Consider the following 20,748-nt stretch of genomic DNA (forward strand, 5'->3'; position numbering starts at 1 on the left):
TTTTTCAGTTGGGTTTTCTTGCTGTAGTTTTTCCCCATGATTACTGTTTAGTGTTTTATTTGTTTAATTATCGTTATATTTAGCAACTTTACTTTGAAAATGTATAAAGACTGATGTAAATTCATTTTATTCTGCTTTAGATACTGAAGATGGAATCTGATAGAATTCCGAAACATTTATCCATGTCCCCTTTTTGTCAATAAATAATGTTGTATATCATAAGTGTCGTAATCTTGTTTATAATCAAACTTCATTTTCCTTCGAACACATCGCTTACACAAATAAAATTTGACAATACCCATATGAGAGAATTTTTTTAGTAAAACTACTTCATTTAAAATTCAATTTTTTTTGTGGGAAGAAAGTTAATAAGATATTATATCATAATTACACTTGAAATTATATTGTTACTACAGTTATTTAATCTCTACCTACCTTACTGGCACTGATTTTGATACGTTGAAATTCAACCTCAGTTTTATAAGCCTTCTGAGCCAGAAGCATGGCTTCTTCCTGTGCAATCTGAGCCTTCTTTGCCAGAAGCTCAGCACTTTCTTCTGACTTTTTCTAGAAGAAACAAAAGTATTTATCATTCTCTAAAAAAGCTGCCGTTTGTTATATTACTGGAAATATTTAAGTATTAAACAAAATATAATTTTAGTTAGATTTAACAATAAAGTTACCATAATTCTTACTAGAATCTCCTCTCATGAACAACCAAAAACCGCACTAATCTAGATTGTGTTTAAACTATGGTGGTGAAGGAATTTTATTTAATCAAATATTTGTCTAAAATTTTCTTGGTAAAAAATAATTTAATAGATTGGATTGACATTAGGTATATGTATAGACAGAATAACACATATAAGGAGTGATACAAATCCACACGAGATGATGACATGCAAGGGTTGCGATAAATAAGGCACCGTACAAGGCCAAAAAAGTGTTTCATAATAAAGTATATGAAGGGCTTCTCCTGCCACTTGATTCAGAGAAAAACATCTGGTAATATGTAGCTCTGACAAGCAAGGTTACAATACTTCATTCAAAACAGTAAGAAAAAGGCAACCAAAACTCTAGTCAAATTAATTAGAAAAATGTGCAACTTCCATTAATTAATGCTTAGGAATTTTAATATTTGACCACCTTGAACATAAAGAAAACCAGTAAACTATTAACCTAATTAACATATTAAAAGATCAAAAGTAGATTATTAAATTTTTTTGATTATGTATAAAAAAATGTTTGTTTTTTTTTACAAAAGTAAGTGTATCTTTTAGTTTCAATCTCAATTATTACTTTTATTCAAAATCAACAATTGAGGATCTACCACTTACAAGAGCATCTTGAGCTTTGTGAGCCTCCTCCTGTGCTTTTCTTGCTTCATCTTCTAAATGCTTTAACACATTTTCTAGCTCAGCCTTTTCACGCTGTATTTTTTCTCGAAGTTGCTTTTCTTTGGCAAGTTTTTCCCTTTCAATCTACAGAATTTAAGTAAGTAATGTATAAACATCTCTAAAAGAATTTTGTTAGAAACTTCAGTGGTTACTCGTGAAACAAAATGATGTTTATCTTCATTTCTAGGAATGTAAGACTGTCCTTGTTTTAAAGATTCTAGAATCTTCATGAACAGATAACATTCAACTCAATACTTTAAAAGCAAACTTCTCAACACCTTCACATTTTACAATGTAGCGATTTTTTTTTGCTGCTCTATTATTTCCGTCTCTTGTCTATCAACCGTAGCTTTTCCATGCCCAGTACATCTGTCATCTTTCTATCTATCATTCTAACCTACTCACTATTATTTTACTGTCCTAATGTCCATAATATTATTTGCTTTGTCCTTTTCGTGTATATTACTCAAATCTTCTCTCTATCCCTCTAAAAACTATCATACCTCATTCTCTCCTTACTATCCACTGTACTATCTGTCTATTCTTTTATCATCTATAAAAACTCCTCTTCCCACTTTCCACACATATCTCTCTATTCTTATACTATTATTAAAACCTTCTCTCTGTTCTTTACCATCTATTATACTTGCTTTCCCTACTTTCTACCACACTAGCTGTCTATTCTTATACTATTATTAAAACCTTCTCTCTGTTCGTTACCATCTATTATACTTGCTTTCCCTACTTTCTACCACACTAGCTGTCTATTCTTATACTATTATTAAAACCTTCTCTATATTACACAACCATCTTTTACTTTTCTTCCTTACCCCAAATACTCTGTCAACCATGAGCATCATTTTACGAAAGGACTAGAGGGGGGAGAACAAGACTGATCATGGGTGGTTGTATGCTATGGTGTAATCTGCATACATGTGTTAATTTGGCATGGCTAGAAGTTTTTCACAGAAACTACCATTTGGGACCACTTCCTAAGCTTGGGGGAACTCTGTCTGCCTTCCCAAATGACACCCCTTCAGTCAATCATTCGACTGTCTAGTATTCTAAACCCCTCTATCTATTCTACTATCCATCTAAGACATTTCTCTGTTATCCTGTCACAATTTTTTTGTCCTACTGTCCATCAAAGTATCACTGATACCTTCTTTCTATCCTTCTACAACCTCTGATACTTGTCTGTATCAAACATATTTTTTCTCTAATCTTTCCCTCTATTTTACCATAAACATAACATTTTATAAATTTTCTTTTTAAGATACATACTTTTCAATATTGTTTTTTTGATTTGTCCAACACTGATCGCAAGTTCCTCACTATTTTTCGTATCTTTTTTTTATCTATAATGCTACTTTCTGCCTATTATAACATTTGCCTGTTCAACTACTAATAATCATAGCATCTGCATTCCCAATTAAAGTATTCCATTTGCTATCACAAAATATTCAAATTTCTACTTCTACAAAATGTAAAAACTTGTACTTGTTGGTTTTAGTATATGATCATGAACCAATTAAGCCACCTAAGGTCAATAACTATATCCTGTAATTAGCAGTTGTATAAAAACTCACCTGTCTTCTTCTCTTTTCTTCTTTGGCCTGAGCTTTCATTTGCTGTACTTCAATTGAATCAGGTTTACGTCGTCTCATAAATAATTCGTGATTACCCATACACAAATCCAATATCTATAAAATTAGTGTGATATATAAATAACTTATGACCTTAAATTTGTAGATAAATTACCTACCAAACAATACATATATAAATCAACTCATCCAGAAAAATATTATTATGAATAAAAAACAAACATAATCATCCACATAAAAATTCATTAATAAATAACTAGGTCATATCACAATCTTTATTATCTCTACGTACAGACCAATTATCCTCTTTCATTATAATTTTTTCAAAGGCACTTTTGGAGCTATTTTGAAACACTGAATGGCAGATGTTTTTTTTTGTATTGTTTTTTATCTCAAAGCTACACAATGGGATATCTGTGCTCCGTCCATTGCATAGAATCAAACCCTGTACTTTCATGTTGTACGTCTGTAAACTTGTTGGGGAAAGTGCCTGATGTGACATTATCAGGTATTTAAAAAGTACAAAATCACAAATTAAAAACATTAAAGTCTAACAGAATAGTAACTTTTGAGAAATGAATAATTTTAATTTTCTACATTTGAAATTTTATTTTTATTTGTTTGTTTGTTGAGTGCAATAGCCTACCACAGTGCTCACCACAGGGATCCAACCCCAACTTTTACCATTATAAGCCCTCACTCTTAATGCTGATCAACTTCAGGGGCCTAGCTTATGTTAAAAAGCCTTATTTTGGCTCCAAATTATACCTACATTAAACCTATTTCTTCTGTCATATTCATGAAAGAAATGTTTGGCTCAAATATTAAACTACTTGCACACAATGCCATTTCTCTGTGTGAAACAAAAATGTATTTTAATAGTTTCTTTTTTCTTCTCATATATTACACCACCTTTCTAATTACAGAGAATTGAAACAAATCAGACTAATAAGAGTACATTACACACACACAAAACAAGTACATGCCTTATAATCATGAGTTTTTTTTCACACTTACCAACTTATTGAGCTTGATTTTTGATGAATAAAAAACAAAAGATAAACTTTTCTTATCAACGGGTTTGATAGTAAACTGTAAAATAAATTTTTGATTATTACTTTGCAGACAATAATTGCACAGAAATAACATGAAAAATAAACAATAACAAAAGAATGTTTTACTCTGACTCAAATCTGAGAAAATAGATTTTAAGAGTAACAAACAACATTTTTATAAGAAAAATATGTATGAAGTGTTTATCATCTTAGTATTGGTAACTACATATAAACAATCTTGGCACTATACTATGGACTTTCAAACATATTATTTTTATATACACTTTATTTACTATTAAATACTTGAATCTGGATAATTACCACAAAAACAAATACAAGAAATTAATTAAAGTCAAAGATTTTCACTAAATTAATTGAGAACACAACAAAATTACGTGATATTAATTTGCAGGTCTAACCTGAAGTATTTTATGCAAATATTTTTTGTGGTAGAACAAAGATTTTGGATATCTGAAGCACTTACTTTTTTATCATCAAAAGAAATATTTCTGATTTCACTCCAGGGAAACGTAATCTTTGGGCTCATTTTGTTAGCTTTTTCAAAAATCTTCAGGCCATCCGCAGTTACTCCTAACCACAGTTCACTACCCTTCTTGTTCTAAAAAACATAAATATTCCTTTTCTACAGCTAGAACTAATGATTCTAGATATTTTTCAACAGAAAAAAATGTATTATTAAAACACTTACTGTTGAACTCCCCTCTTCTATATATATTTTTTTTTGCTATTCTAAACTTCACTAATGCAAAAGCCTTTCCATTATTTGTATTACCAAACAACAAACACTTCAATATTTCCAGCAACATTTTTTCTACATTATAAATTACTATTAATCCTATGTGCATACCCAAATATGTATGCCACAATATTTTACAGGATGCCATTCAATATGATGTTATGTATTTGATGCTAGAATTATCATGCGACTCTACATTGCTGATTTAGTGACATTTCATGGTAAGGAAGAATAAACACCAGATACAATATACAGTGACACTGAAAGAAACTGTAGATATGAATTTCAAAGATTCTAGAAGTTATGGAAATGCAATGCACAAACTGTGTGAGAGGCAAAAGTATTTTTATTATTTCCCATGAACATCACTTTGCACTTTGACTTCTTGGAGTCTGCGACAGAATAACATCCCAAATTCACAGACATACATACATATCTTGAGTAAAAACACCCTTTTAATACATCTAACATTTTTTGTACAACAGACTAATACTTTGTACTTAAAGTTTGCCAACTTTCATGAAAATACACATAGTAATTTCAGAATTATAATCAACATTACTTCTCCACTCCAATACAATATTGGTCTGTTGGACCAAGCCCATGCACATTGGGTTAAGATAGCTCACTATAGAAGTTTTGGTAAATATACAAAAATAGGATGGTTTGGCTTACACAGTAATATTGAAGCAGAAAAAGTCTATTACCTGAAACAGCTACAAAGTTAGAGGTCCAACCATTATTATCTTGCATGCATAATACTAGCCATAACTATTAATCAACTAATTTTTCTTTTATCATCAACAACACTGTAATATTTTGATAAATATCTTTTTTGGATTGTTTCTAATCAATGATTTTTTATAACAATTTCAAGATTACAGTTATAAGATGTTAAAATGGTGTATTTAGCAAACAGTTTTTTCAGCATCTGTTTTGTGTCTTTTTTGTTTTACTGCCAAGTTAATTCAGTTAGTGTTAGAAACATCCAGTCAAAGAGTAGGTAGATGTCAATAATCACCTAGAATGGCTCATATCTGATTTAAAGACAGTTTGCACAAATATAGTGACAGACATAATAGACTGCTTATAACATTATATCCTTTGAATGCTAAAATTCACAAGATGGTAACTACTAACATGTGACACTATTACTTGATAAGAGCATAATTTCTGTGTTAATTATTTTGAAATAATAAAAAGTTATATATATTTATTAACAAATCTGACTATATGTCAGTGCTTATGGTGATAATTAGAGGCATTTATGTCATCATATTTCATGTCAGCTCTTACAACAGGATGGAGAGGCTAAAATTATTAACATGTATTATGTGTACATTAAATGAAGTGCATTTGACACAAATGTTAGTTTCATGTGATCTGCCCAGCATCAACTGAATCTACTGCACTGTCATTTAGTGAACTACATAATGTCTATCACTCTCAGAAGCAGAATCCCAGTCTTGATCAGCTGCATCAAGTACATGCTGCTCATGTGTTGGAAGGGGCAGGGATGTAACTCGGTGATAATGAAAGTGGATACAATAACACGAGTGCACATGTGCTGCATCATTGTAACTTCTGTATTGTTAGTCAGACAATATTAGAAAGGTCAATAAAATAAAAATAATAAATATATATAAAGGTATAATGTTATGAGAATTAAGCTATATTAAACATTTGTGGTTTTATGCTATAATTGTAACTGCATCATTGTAGCTTCTGTATTGTTAGTCAGACACGGTAGAAAGGTCAATAAAATAAAAATAAAAAATATATATATAAAGGTATAGTGTTATGAGATTTAAGCTATACTAAACATTTGTGGTTTCATGTTATAATTGTAGAAATTCTAAAACGAAAAAAAAGAGTAATTTATATTTATTTCCTAATTTTTTAAGGTGGTTATGAAGTCAGTCAAATTGACCAAACCCATACAGAGATACAATAGAGTAAATAACAAATAAAATATAGTTTTTTCATTAAAAAATATTCAATAATTATCTGGAGGTTATTGAGATTTTGCATGTAAAATTTGACAGTTTTCTGACACATAAAACTACTTTTAATCTTAAAATCAAAATTATTTTGCATGTTGGAGGGTCAACATTCAAAAAGAAAAAATACACAAGCAAATCACTACTTAAAAAAATCTTAAAACTTACATTTTGTGTACAAACGACTTGTAACATTTACTAGTAATCTGCAAATTTTTGTAAAGATATAGAAACTGTACTAAAAGTTATAATATGAAAACTATAACAAGCATAAAATGGTTCTGAATTGGTCTCTGGGAGCGAGCCCATAGCTACAGAGTTAAATGGCTATTTCTCTGAACAACTCAAGCGAAACTTCAATATATCTATGGTAATATAAAAGTTTTCCCTTAGCACAACAAATGTTTTCACAGGAGTGTTCCATCTCTAGATGTGCGTTGGTTTCAAAAGTTCACTGTTTCTGAATAAACAGTCAAGTGATAAACAGCATTTGATGCCACTTTTCATCACACAGAGAAATATATAATCCTTTAGACATTTACAATGTAGAGTTGAGAAAGCCCTTTCTGGACAGGCCACTGATGTTAATAGGCCCTTTCTGGATATCCAAGCCAATGATGCAAATAAGTTAATAGTCCCTTTCTGGATGCTCAGGTCCCTGATGTTAATAAGTAACTTTTATGTGTCTAGACTGATGATGTAAAGAAGTCCTTTCTGGATGTTCAGAACCTGATGTTAATAAGCATGTTCTAGATGCCCAGGTCCAAGATGTTAATAAGATACTTCTGGATGTCTATATTGATGATGTTAATAAACCATTTCTGAATGCCTAAGACACCGATGTTAATAAGCCCTTTCTTTAAGTCCAGGCAGCTGATATTAATAAGCCCTTTAAGGGAAATGCATATCATCCTTGTGAATACACTTAAGTACTGCATATTTTTCACCATCGTTCACATTTCAACATACATTTTGCAATTTATACATTCAAGAGACCAAGTCCCTACACTTGGTAAGATGATGTTAGAAACAAAATAATGTCTCCACTCACACACACATAGTGGATGGAACATCCTGAACCAGGTCACACCATTTATCCTCTACCATGTGAAAAATTTAGAGCACACTACCATCAATATAGAACAAGACTTTTTGTAATATGAAAGATAAGAAACACTACATATCACCTACAATTATTAAAACCATATTTACATTTCATCTTATTGTTTCATGACACTTCCAGTTACTGAAGTCATATTTACATCCCATTTTATTGTTTTTGTGATGCTTTGAGCCATTTAAGGCCATTAATAACATCTATTATTTAGAAATTGGCTAGACAGAAGAAGAAAAACCTTGTCATCATCCTCAAGCTAAACACTTTCCAGTTTGTGTTTGGATGATAAAATGTGTTTAAAATTATAAACTTAACACACAGTGATACATTTTTAATGGCATAAACCGAGTAACAAATATTAGATATCCTTATTTTACACTTTTTACAATGCAGACATTTATAGATCTGATGATGGCCATTTAAAAGCTCACTTACAATAATTTCAAAGTAGTTCACTCCATACATCTCAAGATCCTGTGCAATCTTCAAATACTCCATCTCTGCCTCATCCCTAGTGTGATAATAAAAAGTTCTAAGAGAAAAGTTCCTACTAAAAGTTTCAAATTTCATGATAAAGTAGCTTGTACACTTTATGCTACTTATATGTGAATACAAAAGTCACACTGTTTGGTTTACAACATCTAAAACACTAGTAAGAAAAAAAACAGAACACTTACAGTAATTTAACATTTATGCAAAACATTTTATTCTAAGAATGAAACGGTAATATGCACTTATTTATTTGAGCTTTCGTGAAATAGTATCAAACCAAAGGTACCCCATCATATATTATGATAATTTATTAAAAGAACAAGAACTGGATAAAAACACATATAATACAATATTTCACAATCTTGCTCTGTACCACACCTTATATGTTAGTCTATCCCACAACTAATTCAGTAATGGTAATCCAGGGTCTGACACTGGTAATACAACTGGTTCTAATGGTGTTCTTTATATATCCTTGTGTTAAGGCTTTTCAAGGGATAGGAATCCATGAAAGTATGAAGCAAACAGCTAATTTTTATGGTGTTTTTTAAGTAATATATATTCTAGTATCTCTAATGTTATTTTCATTAACAATATTGGTTAGAATATTTAATATATATATTTATCATAAGGATTATTTTGCACTGTTACCTTAGTATATGGATTTAGGACTAACTTAAATCTTCTAAACTGGCTAAACATTGTGAAATTATATTAGGATTATGACCAAAACTACCACAAATAGCAGGGTACTCAACCAATAAATCAGTACATTCTAATCATTATACACAAGAACAATATATTTTATTTGCTGTACTCATTACTGGATTCAATTTTACTTTCAACCTATATAAGTAGCTTGTTTTGATCAGAAGTTAATAATAATCCAAAATTTTGTTTGAGATACATCCACTTTTGGCCCTTGTAATAAATTACTTTTTAAATGATTTACTAACCACCTAAGTTGAACAGTACTATTTATCAAAGTTTAGTCTAAGATAATAGTACTGATACTCAAGCAAAAAAAAAAAAAAAGGAATTAACTGTGAACAAAAGCCTAACCTATTTTTTAAGGTGAGTTATGCATTTCTTAACTTATTTGTCACAGGATATAAGAACTAATAATTTCTAAGTGTACACTAGAATACCAATACAATGGGTATGGCAAGAAAACGTGACACATAAAAAAAAAACTGACAGTCATCACCGTCATACCTGGTCATCCCTTTGTGGTCTGCATACCAGGTCTTTATCCTTTCTTCCCACATGTCAGATGTCATCTGGTATTGATCAATGACACGCTGAGGAAGGAGGTCTTCGTTTGACAGCACTCCAGGCTTATACATCGATTCTTCATAATCTCCATACTACATAAGCAAATAATAAATATATATATATCAAATATTTTAAAAACTAATTGTGTCATTATGACACAATTACCTAACTTAAAACTCCTGTTAAGCAAATAATATGCTGAAACTTTCAATAGAAATTTCTTACATGAAAAATAAAATCTTTATAGTGTATATGAAGTAATTTTATACACTTGATCTTATTTATGTAAAACAGTAAAACGTGCCTTGGCTTGAACGGCATATGAAGCCAGAAGAACAGATGCTTCAGGAGGACAATAAATATCTCCCTTTAGGATGGCTTGTTTGACTTGAAGAAAGAACAAGTGCTGTGTAATTTCTTGAACCAACTCATCTACAACATCCTCAGGAAAAAATTTTGCTAAGAAGGTGAAGGGCACAGGAGATTTCTTTGGGATATCTTGGTCTTGAACCTAAGAAATAAATGTATGCAAAGTTTATGTGTGTGTTGTAAACATCAGCTTACTATCAGATTAATCAAAGAACCTTCTTGGGTGAGTGTTCCAAAATTCTTAAATACATGGTTTGATTTACTATCTTTAACCGGCTCTCTCACAGCATATGCACTAAGCATAACTAATCAAATAACAATAAACAAGTAATGTTATGATGAGCTTGCTGACAAAATTTCCTAACAGCTAATGAATTTAGTCATGAATTAATGAAAAGTTGGTTACAAACATATATATAATACCACAAAAACTATCCTGTTTTAACTGTACAAAATATTAGTCTAAGTAATTTTTCATACCACAATTTTGACTTTCATCAAAAAAATTAATCATATGTTTTGTTTGAACAATATAAACATAAACTCTTGAAACCAAATAAATGTATAGTACCTTGAATAGGTATGATAAACATTTAACACTTAATAATAATAATTTGAGTATCACACTTAAAATTGATTTATTGACTTTTAAGACTACTATGAAGAATAACATTATAATATTTAATAAAGAAAAAATCTGTCTACTTTGGTTCAGTAATCCATATTTCTAATAGGATGCAAAATTACTTTATAACAGAAATGCTATAAGACTCATTTTAGTTACCAGAAGTTCATAAATCAGTTACATTTTGGTATCTTTCACTAACAATATCTTACATTGTCCACACATCATAAGTCTGGATAACACATTACATAGCATTGACAAGTTACAAAGACAGTTGCTTAAACTTACAAGTGTTAACCTAAACAGTTACTTGGTATGATGAATTTATTTTTTCTTCTATGTGTTTAATTACTTTCAACAACATAGGAACACATGGAAAAACTTCTATAACCACATGCATAAGATTCCATTTATTTATTTGCACAAAACAATAATATGATTATAATTTGCAGTATTTTTGAGTTAAAAATTTATTCCTCTTATTATGCACATTTAGGAAATTTAAATGATACAAATACATGTGCATAAAAAAAGACTTGTATGTTGTTAAGAAGCTCATGAATTTCATATTTGGCCTTACCTTTTTATCAAGTTTTAGCCAAGCAAAAAACCCTTTAGAATCCATATATTGCAGGCCAAAATACCATGCCTCCCTAAGACCAATAGTTCGACACACCTGATCAAACAGCTCTCTTCCAACAGCCTTGTACTGCAGAAAATGCAACAAAGACCACATTTATGAACATTGTATTATTATCCAACTAGTAACAAACAAGTAAAAGTTTTCCTTTACAATATCTATAAGAATTTCTATCCTGATGAATTAGTGTTAAATAATATTGGATTTAGTTTCAAGTCTCTTTTTGATTCTTACATCTTTATTCCTTGTTGGAACTATATATTATGTGACAGTTACTTTCATTAGCAATTCCTCCACATAACCAATCTAGATATTTGTAGATATTCAATGAATTTCCAACATTGGGCTTCAGAGGCTTTATTATACACTGTTCTAAATCACACATGGTTGATCCCACATAATCTCACCATATCAAGAACAAATATAAAGATAAACAATGTAGGAACTTGAAGTTTATTAAATCTTTTATATTGAAAGAGTTCTCAATTCTCAAGACTGATTTTAAGGCTATACACACTGAAGGTTGTTGATAGTTTGATTTCAAGGTATTTTTGCTTTTATTTCTCAACACATAACTGTCTTTACCTATAAATGGGAGACTGACATAAAATGATAGTTTGTGCACATCATAACTCACTTTACTCACTTCATTTAAAATACACATTGAAATGTTGTCACACAATGACAGAGGAAAACCATATTTTAATAACACAGTTTTTGTATTTCTTTACAAAAATAATGATAGTTAATGGCAACATGATAAGATCTATAAAATATTTATCAAACTATCCTCATATCTAACAAGTAGAAAACTGTCAACATTACTACACAATCCTATGTATGTTCTTTTATGATACAATCCTATTTCTAAGTGATTTCCAAAGTTGTAACTACATCTAGAATTGAGTTTTCTTCTTCAACTGTAAACTTAATATAAGGACAATGTTTGTTTAGATACTGTTACTATAAAAGTGAAATCAATTTTTTTTCTTTTTTGTTAAAGATGATAAAGGTATATGTTTGTTGTTAAGCGAAAAGCATCAAAAATAGGCTCTCTGTGCTGTGGCTACTACAAGTGTCAGAAACCTGGTTTTTAAGAGTTATAAGCCTAAAAACTTAATGCTGAACCACTAGGGAACATTAAAGATACTACCCACATACCGACAGGTTTAAACTATCTGAACAGTGAAGATAGCATAAAAAAAATGTTTCTCCTAGACTAGGTGCTAATTCTGAGACCATACTAACACCATCTATTGGATCATAAATGAGATTTTTAGTGGCAAAATGGAACTTAATAAAAACTGATTTTATTAGACCTTGTACAATCATATTTTGAAAAACTCAATCTGCTGCTAACTGAATTGTCTCCGGTAAATGAATGTTAGTGTACAGGGACTCAATTTATAAACTTGCATAATCAACTTGTTCATCAAATCTTGAATCTGCCAGTTGTTTAGATATCTCAAACCTATTCTTAACCATATATTCATTAGCTATGTTTTATGAATTTTTCGTAAACCATATTGTTGTAATATGTTCTATTGTTCTTTTGGATTATTCAGTAAAAATAATGTAAAGTCCACCCACTTAACAATAACAAATTAGTTTATTTCTTCAATACTATTACATATAAGTTGTACGCTACATTTACTGGTAGGCTGAACTTAAGAACAATAGAAATTCCAAAAACAAATGGGAAAATAAAACTGAAGTCACTTACTTGCCAATTTTTTTCACTAGTCAATCAATAACCAATATGCTGAATGACTCACAAAATAACTTCCTAATAGCTGAATAAAGATAACTGAATCACTTTTTTTTAAACAAATAGACTAACTGAATCACTCACACTAATTAAAACACATTAACTAACTATGAACTGATTAATTCTTTCTAAATGGTGCATATATACTGTACAATATCCATGAATTTTGGAGATGCCACCGTGACCCAAACTTTCATGAAACTTCTAAACTTCACACAATTATTACATGTAAAAAATCCCTCTGATGAACAAAACAATGAAAACTATAACTTACAATAGTATAAAATAACACAGTGAAAAACCTACTGGTCTAATATCTTTGTATACTTTATCACAAGTGGAATTATCTTTAATTTTAGCAAATCTCACTGTAATTGACCCTCTTTTTATGGGATCAAAATTCAGTTTTCTAAATTTAATTTTATCAGATTTTATGGTGAGTATTTATCTAACATCCTTTATTCAAAACAACTATACAGTTCATTCTATATGTTTTGACTATAATAAGTTTATTATTTTGACTTAAATAGTTACCATCTTCAATTTTTTCTTTAGTTATATTTAGTTTTCTTTTATACAAGTAGAATTATGTCAAGGTCACCCCAAGGTCTCTGTTACAATGCTATCAAATTGTCTTCCACTTTTTTTTTCTCCATAAATATGATTATCTTTAATTTTCACATATAACTGTTCTAACAATACCTTCTGTTCTTTTTGAACCATTTCATTTTTTTAAAACAATTTAATCAAATTTCTCTTAGTTCCTTATTTGTTGTTTCTATATGTTTCTAAGAGAACTAAAAGTTTTCTCTAAATATTTGTTTTGTATATTTTTATGTTCTGTTTCATTGTTGAGAAACTTCTGCAGTACTTTATAATAGCATTTCCTATTCTTTAACTTTCTGTGACAAATCATAAATAGAAGAAACTTTGGTGCCAATATCAATCTTTTACATTCATTTAAAAACTCATGATGTAACCTATTATCTTATGTTTTGTAAACAATAATTATCATACCTCTTCCCTAAGACATCTGCAATAGAACGAACTTGTTACATACTTTAATTACATGTGAAAAAATATAGGAAATACAGTATAACATTAATTTTTTTCATTAAATGGAATATACTAACCCAGGCCTCACAAATATTTTCAGATCAAGGAGCTAGCCCAAAAACTCAGGAGCCCAGTGTGCTTAATCTAACTTCACTACTGTTTGAACCAGGAAATGGGAGCTATGTATGTTTATTTACTTTCACAGCAATGAGTGCACGCTAACGATCCCATGATATCAACAACTACTTGATAGTATTGCCTGAACTAACTGCCTTTGGTCCTGTCTGAGTCTAAACATGTGGACTAATTGGTCGAATTTAGAGAAAGAAGAAAAACAAAATGTTGCAAAATTAGTAACTTGTTGTTCAACCACTGCTTCGTTCCTAAAAAAACATGAAGTGTTGAACACACCATTAAAATCCTAGAAACAAAGTCCAGAATGATTCAAGATTTGAGTTCTATTTAGCACAGCCCTACACACAAATAAAATGAGAGAAAATACTAGACGCCACAATGAAATTTTTAATCGCCATGGTGACCTGGTACCCAGGACTTGTCAAGGCCTGCATTAAACCATTCAACACACCAAGTATGTTTTATACCATTACGCATATTTTAGTTTGTTAATATTAAAAGTTCCCACAATATTTTCAGTTTTGATAATGACCATAGTACATATCAAGTTATTCAACAAGAAGTCTAATTTAATCTCATTTCTTTTATGTTTTCATTTCATTAGTTGTTTTTATTCCCCATTCTTAAACTCTTTGACATCACAATTTCTAAGGACAATGTACAATCAGGACACAAAATTCTAAAACCTCATCCTAACAATTAAACAATTTACAAAACCTAGGATGATAATTAACCTTTCACTTATAGTGTATAGCTTTAAAATCAGTATTGAAAATTGAGAACTTTTTCATGATAAAAAAAAAACATGATTAATAAACAGCAACACTCCTACATTGTTTATCAATATGTATGTTCTTCATGTGAACAAGATTATGTGGAATCAACTATACATCAGTAAGAACACCACATAGAGGACCATCTGAAGACTAATGCTGGTAATTTCTTACATATCTACAAACATCTAAGCATGGAATGTGATGGAATTGTTGATGAAAATATAGTTCCAACAAGAACATGATGTATGAATCAAAGACTGATGATCGAGAAACTAAAAGCCAATACTGAAGTATCTAAACATATGGCAAAAAAATTTATTAATCCTCAGAAAAGTCTGACCATAAATAAACAGTTTTTTTTCATAGGTTTCAAAAATGTTTAAAACAAGTACTCCACCAATGGAGACCCAGTATTTATTTTATCTATGAACGTAAGTATTGTTGGTCATATCTCATGTATTCTTGAAAATGTTTTGAAAAACAAATTTCTTTCCAACAATGAAAGATATATTCAATTAACAAACACTTGATGTAGGCACACGGTTAAAAATAGTTGTGTGTGGTGATAAACAGAATATACATAACTACTTTTAGACAGTCAAGTATGTGGATACTTTATGATAACCTTCACTGTTCAAAAGGGCAAATAAATCTAACAGCACATGCCACACAATAAGATTATCTTGGGTATAAAATCATTCCTTATTTTGTAAACAATGATCTTCTATTGCCAACAAATTTTTCTGAATCAGTAAAATGCCATTTCTAATTCTCGATCCTTATTACAAGTTTATTTGTCATTGCACAGTAGGCCAAAAACTTTATCTGTATTTGTGGTAACATTGCCAGGAATAATAAGGGTAGGTAAGTAAGATTTTATTTTTAAAACTTTTTTTAACTAAACATTAATACACAACACTGTACTGAACCATTAATGAAATAGAAAATGTTTCTTTTTGTGCATTTTACCACAGTTGTTTACTTTCGTATCTATTCTTTTAGTATTATTTACTTGAATACTGCAAACAGACTTTAAATTAAAATATGCCACAGAAATACTAATTATAGGTGATTTGTAATGTTTAATAGTTCTTTATAGAACTATCATTTACTAGCATATAACATACAATGGAAATGGTAATTAACATGAATTTTTAATACAAATTATAAAAATTTTCAAATAAACTAAACTAAATTAATAATATAAAAACTTGTTCATTTTTCTGTTTTACAATAATATGTAGGAGTTGTTGCCCCTTAACTCTTAAGATGAAATGACAGAAAACTTTTTCAATATTTAATTGCATAGACAATTATATAACTTGAAAACATTAAAGTTATCCACAAGATAAAATAAATATCAATTTTCCAAACAAAATTTATGTAGGAAACAAATTCTAATACGTTAATACTATTTTAAAAATAAAATAAACCTCAATTTACCAAATTTTCCATAAACAATACATTATTAATGAGAATTGCACAATCTGCACAACATCACTTGTGTTTTAAAAACTACAAAAACATTTAAGTTGGACTCTTCCACCGAGTAGATCAACAATTACATACACTTTGCAAGAATTCTGGAATGAACAAGAGAACACAAATTCCAAGTCATAATATGACAAAACATGGAATGAGAAGTTAATTAACACCTGTAACTTAAGCAATTTCTCTGAATAAGAAAGCTCATTACTTAGAAATGGTACTGAAATATTGCAACTACACTTAGTACTATGTGGATAGTTGTATGTTTCAACTCATGTTAAATAACTGGGAAGTGTTGTTAGAAATCAATACTTTGAAAGACAGTTACTCAAAAGAGATACTGATACAGTATCCAAACTGGGAAGTGAAGACTGGGTTCAACTGCATAGAGGGAGTCAGGTGCAATAGGAGGGTTTGTCACACTCCTATTAGTGGAGGACTGTTGCACGATGATTTGCATGCTTAAACGCAGCTGAACCATGTGGTATAAATGTGGAATCAAGTGGAAATATTAAGGCTAGTGGCGAGCAAAAAATTTTAAATTAGAGGGTAGTCAAATCAAGAATAGCTGTAACTGTCAGAAGAGGTAAATAATCATATTGTGAATTCTATTATTTTAACTACTAACAAGAAACAATGCCTCAATGAGTCGAGTGACTTATCCAACACAATGCTGATATCCCTTTCCTCAGTCATGTCAGTTTGTGAGTTCCCCTCTAAATTAAATGTGTGATCAAAATTATGGTAGACCAAATGATTTACCTTACACTTATGACTAATGAAAATTTGTTAAATATTTATCCAACTTACCACTTAATCCAAGTCATTTTGTAGTACCTCAGCATTCTCAACAATTAGAAACACTCAAGAGTTTAATGTCATCTGCAAACCTTACTTATTTAATTATGCCCCTATCAATATCTTTAGTGTCAATAAAAAAAAGCAAAAACCTCAACACTGACTCCTGAGAACTTCACTTGTAAGGCCAGGCTTAAAAATAATTCTTTTTGCTGTAACCCAACCAATCATCTAAAATTGGGGCTAGCAGAGATTTTTTGACATTTTCAGATGAGAAATTTTTATTGTTACCAATTTTTGCCAATATACAGACCCATCTAACAAAATTTGCCAACTTTAAAATTTTCATCACCATTTTACAGTTAAGATATTTATGCTGGGAAATTCATTTAGTCCAGATGATGTGAGAGGGCATTGCCTGATTACCAATCTCCAGCTCAATGCTGATTGGCTAATGCATTAAGGTGTAACAACAATGGCTTACCTTGTCAATATGACCCTTCACACAAAACTAATATTAGTAATTAATACACAACCTAGCATTTGAGAATTTACTATTGACGAGCATACATCAACAACATGGTGAACACAAGTCTGTTCAGTGTATCCATCTCCGAGAAATGTTTCCGCAGATTAAGGATTTGGATTAAAAACACATTAATTCCAATTTGAAACTTATCCACATGGAGAGAAATACTGGTATTTACTTGGTGAACAAGATGAAACAGAAGAACAAACTGTAAAACTGTTAGGAACATTAAATTCAACTTCCTCAATTTAGGTCGATATCGACCAACAAGTGTGTGTGTTGTGAAAGAATTTAATAAAAATTTGCAATATGCTGACATCCTTTGAACTATTTTTTATATTGGAAGTGTCACATTCATTTTCTGTGAATCCATTTGATTGAATGATATCTGCTACTGGTGAAGTATCCTTACTGAAGAAAACTCTGTCTGCACAAAATGGTGAGAATTTTATTTTTAACTAGGCCTACTTCAGATTTCAAGATAGCAGCACCCTTGTTGAAATTTGACAATGCATTGTTGCATGTGTTTGCAGTGCAGGATGCACCAAGGGTTTTTTCGTTTTTTTAAATATCATGTAGTGAGTTCTTACCAGCATGCAATCATGGCTGTGCTTACATTGTGGTTGTTAGCATTTGCCATGGCTGCATCTTGGATCTTCCTACAATTCAAGTAAAAAATTCTGGAGAATCTTTTTCATAAGCCTATTCTTTTGATTTCTTTTTCCTGCTGCAATTCACCATCTGTAATTTTTTTCTTTAAGTCCTGAATTCTCAAATAAGCATAATGGGATTGATACAGTCTTCAAATTTAAAGGAGCATATATAAGCCCATATAGGCCTAATGCTTTTAATGATTATATTTTCTTGAGTATCTCCAACAATGTAAATGTATATTGACATATTGTGTTACTGACAATCAATAACAATTCATTAAGCCTATCTTTGATACTATGAAATAGTTAGTCATAACATACATTAAGATGTGCAGCGATTGCTGATCGATATTGGTCATATTACCCAACCTCACCAGGATCAACTAGCTAAGAACTATTAAATTATTTTCAAGTATGCCTTGGTCGTCTTGTATAAACAAAACTAGTGGATGGTTTTGATTAATCAGTTACTCAGTTTTTAGAATTTAATCGTTAATCAATAAAACATTATTTTGAAAAAATGATTAAAACTTAAACTTGTATGCTTTGTAAACCAATTTGGGTTTTCATGGTGTGAAATGAGGTAATATGGTACCAAAACTCCTAGCATCCCTCATTTTGCAAAAATGATAACTAAGTCAATTGACCAGTTAATTATTTCCGCTCTTTGCTCACATGGTGAGGAGATGGCTTAGACTTTTACTTATCTCTGCATGTATCTTACTCCTAACTACTGTGTAAATTCATACTTCACCAGGCTAAACTGGGTAAGTAATGATATTATAGGATCTTCATAAGATAGGTAAATATTAACATTATAGGCAGAAAGTCAATCATCAGACCATTCCCAGTTTGCCCCTGAAGAAAGATCCACCTTTCAAAAGCACACGGATTATAGGGTTTTTATCATCTTGTATCAAGACTTCTCAAAACTGTGTGTTTTCTGACATCATGAAAGTCAATCATCAGTAGTGTTTGAGACTAAGAGTCAGGTGGATATAATACTTAATCAGGTACAATGGCATATGTAATTATACATTGTATTTTATATATATATATTTTTCATCTTGATCAAAAGAAATTAACATTTTCATGCACCCTTGCAAGGAAATGTGTTATACTGCGCATAAGGCTAACATTGGATATTCAAAGGTAAACACTGTTAATACTCACTTTAATGTGATTATGTAATTCAAATAATATGAGTGGTACTAGGCCTAACACAAACTCAGGCTATTAGTGTATGCCATTGTACTTGATTGTTTTATCCACCTGACTCTCAGTCTCAAGCACTACTGATGATTGACTTTCTGCCTGTGATGTTATATTTCATATCATATGGTTTTTACTAACTATTTTGATAATCCATAATGACCGTAAAACTTTTATCAATTTTTCTGCTCATTTAAGCTAAAAAAGTCAAATGTATATTTTAAACATTTTAACCTTTTTTCTTCAAAAAACAGTTTTTACCATTATTATTAGTAGAAATTATTAGTTTTGTTGGTATATTTCCTGAAATTAAAATCTTTTATATTTTTCTAGAAATAATTATTATTAGTATCAAATACATTATTCATTCAAAACATAAAATCTTATTATCTATGTTATCAATATTGCACTATTGATATTTAATTTATATAACATCTAACATTAATAAAAATATTTGTGCACCCTCTTAGAGTTTTAATAACCCATCACAGTCCTAGCCTTAGTGTTAATCGTTTATAGATACATTTGTATAGGCATTAGGCCTAGGCATGCCTCAGAATCAGTTGTGCTTCCACAATCTGATGTGTGATGAACTGTATTTTGCAGCAAAAGAACAACTGTACAATGATGATCTTTATGACTTCAAAAATTGGGGAATTGGTTTTTCAAAATCCATCCACTCATCTATTCAGAAGAAACATGTGATGACCATTGTTGATGTATTGTGGTATCTTGATGCTCATCAGAATAAATGTTGCCAGGCATCAATCAACAGCAACATCCCAACTATTCCATCACAATAGGGCACAGTTCTCAAACCCTATACCTGGGTTCTAGTCATAATGTCACCATTTTTCATAATGTCACCATAACTTAGTTAAAAGACACAGTCTTCCTGGTGAAGTGCAAAGTACATTCCATTTTATATGCTGCTTACATGTCATATAGGAATAGCCAGAAAGTTACAATCAGCTTTTATATATATACTATATAACTACACAC

General features: G+C 30.4%; 1 protein-coding gene across 1 annotated transcript in view; it reads right to left on the reverse strand.

Moving 5' to 3' along the window:
* LOC106474511 (merlin-like) overlaps positions 1-20,748 on the reverse strand; it is a 32,057-nt gene that overhangs the window by 2,597 nt on the left and 8,712 nt on the right. Inside the window, exons 2-10 of the mRNA XM_022402822.1 lie at positions 11,272-11,400; positions 10,002-10,208; positions 9,638-9,789; positions 8,366-8,441; positions 4,541-4,675; positions 4,019-4,093; positions 2,987-3,100; positions 1,338-1,481; positions 436-567 (exon numbers count right to left, since the gene is read on the reverse strand). Of these exons, the coding sequence (XP_022258530.1) occupies positions 436-567; positions 1,338-1,481; positions 2,987-3,100; positions 4,019-4,093; positions 4,541-4,675; positions 8,366-8,441; positions 9,638-9,789; positions 10,002-10,208; positions 11,272-11,400 (1,164 nt within the window). The remainder of the gene's footprint in view (positions 1-435; positions 568-1,337; positions 1,482-2,986; positions 3,101-4,018; positions 4,094-4,540; positions 4,676-8,365; positions 8,442-9,637; positions 9,790-10,001; positions 10,209-11,271; positions 11,401-20,748) is intronic.

Source organism: Limulus polyphemus, unplaced genomic scaffold (genome assembly GCF_000517525.1).
Source record: "Limulus polyphemus unplaced genomic scaffold, Limulus_polyphemus-2.1.2 Scaffold7308, whole genome shotgun sequence".
Taxonomy (NCBI): Eukaryota; Metazoa; Arthropoda; class Merostomata; order Xiphosura; family Limulidae; genus Limulus; species Limulus polyphemus.